Source organism: Silurus meridionalis, chromosome 13, assembly GCF_014805685.1.
Source record: "Silurus meridionalis isolate SWU-2019-XX chromosome 13, ASM1480568v1, whole genome shotgun sequence".
Taxonomy (NCBI): Eukaryota; Metazoa; Chordata; class Actinopteri; order Siluriformes; family Siluridae; genus Silurus; species Silurus meridionalis.
In genome coordinates this window covers 28,926,901-28,929,706 of record NC_060896.1, presented here as the reverse complement: position 1 = coordinate 28,929,706, position 2,806 = coordinate 28,926,901, and the positions used below count along the sequence as shown (strand labels likewise).

At 37.5% G+C, this 2,806-nt stretch overlaps 1 protein-coding gene across 1 annotated transcript; it reads left to right on the top strand.

Moving 5' to 3' along the window:
* The first annotated feature begins 554 nt into the window (after positions 1-554).
* On the top strand, positions 555-1,989 carry LOC124396129 (P-selectin-like). Its single transcript, XM_046865137.1, has 2 exons — positions 555-1,295; positions 1,498-1,989. The coding sequence occupies exons 1-2, from the start codon at positions 568-570 to the stop codon at positions 1,499-1,501; spliced, it is 732 nt and encodes a 243-aa protein (XP_046721093.1). The 5' UTR covers positions 555-567; the 3' UTR covers positions 1,502-1,989.
* The last annotated feature ends 817 nt before the right edge of the window (positions 1,990-2,806 follow it).

The following is a 2,806-nucleotide window of genomic DNA, read 5'->3' as shown; positions in this document are numbered from 1 at the left end:
CACTAAAACGTCTAAAAATGCTCACGTCCCTGTGATGCACACAAGTAAAACGGAAGACGCTTAAAGCTCTCATGGCCTGTGGGAAGAAGCTGTTGAGCAGAGCAGGTTCGGATGCTCTGGTACCATCTTCCTGATGGCAGGCGGATGGGGTCTTTCACAATACTGGTGGCATTGCTGGAGCATCATGCAATGAAAATGTTCAGGCTGTAGGGGCACCATTGATCTTAGCAGCTGTAGTCACTGTCACATTAATATGAAAATTGGAATTTTCTGAAATGATAAAGTTCAGTAAATTAATAAAGTTTTTCAGTAAATAAATAAGGTTTGGTTAAATAACACAAATCTAATGAAATATTGTGTGTTGGATTAAAGCAGAGTACAACATTTCGTTTGTCACATTTAAACATGTTTCTTTCCCTCTTCTGTCTTTCTGTATATTTTTGCATGTGTTTTAAATAAAGTTAAAACAAAATGCGTGACTGTCAGAGTTTGTGTAGTCGTGACTTTGAGACGTTGTACAGGAACGTTGTTCAGAGACGTAGTGAGTTCAGACTCTTCAGAGCAGAGATGAAGTCAATCTGTTTTGTTTTCCTGCTGGTGGTTGCTTGTAATATGGCTGGTGGTATGATAAAGGAATTTATATTAGGTAGCTTTGTAGCTAACTGGTATGATGCTCAATCACATTGCAGATACTACTACAGAGATCTGGCCACCATCAACTCTGTGGATGAAAACAACCGATGTTTCCAAGCAGGACAAATCTATTATGGAGGCTGGACTGGTCTGCGCAAAATCTCAGGCAGCTGGACATGGTCTGATGGACAACCTCTTCAGAAATGGTATAACAACTCAAATTCTTATATTGATTATCCAACATTTGGTGACTACTGTGTTCACATGGCTAATGGAGGATACTGGCTGAGTGACTACTGTGGGTACGGGAAGAATTTCTACTGCTATCGGTTCCTGATCCTGGTAAAGGAGGAGAAGACCTGGGATGAGGCTCAAAACTGGTGCAAATCTAATTACACTGGTTTGGCCTCTTTGACATCTGAGTCAAGTTTGAGGCAGCTGAAACTAGAGACAGCACAGACTCAGACAGTGAACGTGTGGACCGGTCTGCGCTTCAGGAACGGTAACTGGTCTTGGGTGAGCGGGGAGCCGCTGGGGAGCCTGGTCTTAGCGAATCGTTCATGTCCGGTGATGACTGACAGCTGTGGATCTCTCAACACCATCTCAAACACCATTAATAACCAAAACTGCATGGACAAGCTGAACTTCGTCTGCTACTTGAAGTGAGTAAAAATATTAATTTATTAATTAATTTATTATTATTATTATTATTATTATTATTATTATTATTATTATTACTATTATTATTTATTTATTTATTTATTTATTTATTTATTTATTTTACAGAAATTCACAAATCTACAATCATGAAAAAGTCAGTTTTTAAAATGTACATCTTACTGTGTTCTCTCTTTTTCTGAACAGGTGATTTTACACAAATCTGCTTCAGGAAGAATATTTGCATCACACAATATAACCATTTATTATTTTCAGCTTCATTTACAAATATTGAACTGGGTTTTAGGTTTAGATTCTGATAGAATTAAACAGCTGAGGAAATCATTTGATGGTGGAGGGTCAGATTATATAATAATGTAGAAATCTACTCACTATAAACTTGATCACAATTCACTGATGCTGGATTCTGGATTGTGATTGGTCAGAAGGTGTTGATTAATTTAAAACACAAGACTGTATCACGATTCAAAATTGAATATTGTGTCACCCGGAGGAAACTGTCCCCCCGGTGATGTATGGTGATGGAAACATCTTGTTGTAGCAAAATCCTTTATCCAGCGGAGCCTTATAATTTGGTTGCTCTTGTCTCAAGCATTTATGGACGCCTTCATTTAGTTTGCAAAAAATAAATAAATAAATAAATAAAAAATGCTTCAAATTTAAAGATTTGACACAAAATAAAGTTTTTCCTTTAAGGATTTGGAGTTTGAGTACTATGATTTTTATAGATAAATATTATTACTGAATGTTATGTGTTTTCTAAATAGTTTATTAATTCTACTTATTTGAATGTAGCTATGAATGTTCTGAACCATTTGCTGATTATATTTCTGATATCCTTGTTCTTTTTTTTCCTGCTTTCTGTAACATTTTTGTAAACTGATATTTGTGCATAAAAAATTCTAATACACAGAATCAGATTTGTTGTTGAGTCAGTGAGATCATTGCAGTCCTCTAGTGGACATGTTGAGTATTACAGCAGAGGATAATCGATACAGTAACCTCCCGCTTCACCGCGGTTTGAATCTGACGCCTCGGTTTATCGCCGAATTGCATTTACCACTTAACGTTAGTTTAGCTGATTTTCCTGGTCTTCCTGTTGAAATAATGAGGGTCCCCTGGTGGTCTAGTGGTTAAGATGCAGCGCTCTCACCGCTGCGGCCCGGGTTCGATTCCCAGTCAGGGAACCATCCCCAGCCACTCTCAGTGCCGGTCCCAAGCCCGGATAAATTGGGGAAGGTTACGTTAGGAAGGGCATCCAGCGTAAAAACATGTGCCAAATCAAACGTGCGGAGGATCCACTGTGGCGCCCCCTAACGGGAGAAGCCGAAAGAAAGTTTTTGTTGAAATAATGAAATTTAATTAATACTAATAGAATGATTAATTATAAAATGAAGTAAAATGTAATACTGTACAGTACATGTGCTCACTATAAATGTGATACAGTGAACTGTATTTCTACCAATTTACACTAAATTCATCTAGTTATATTCTT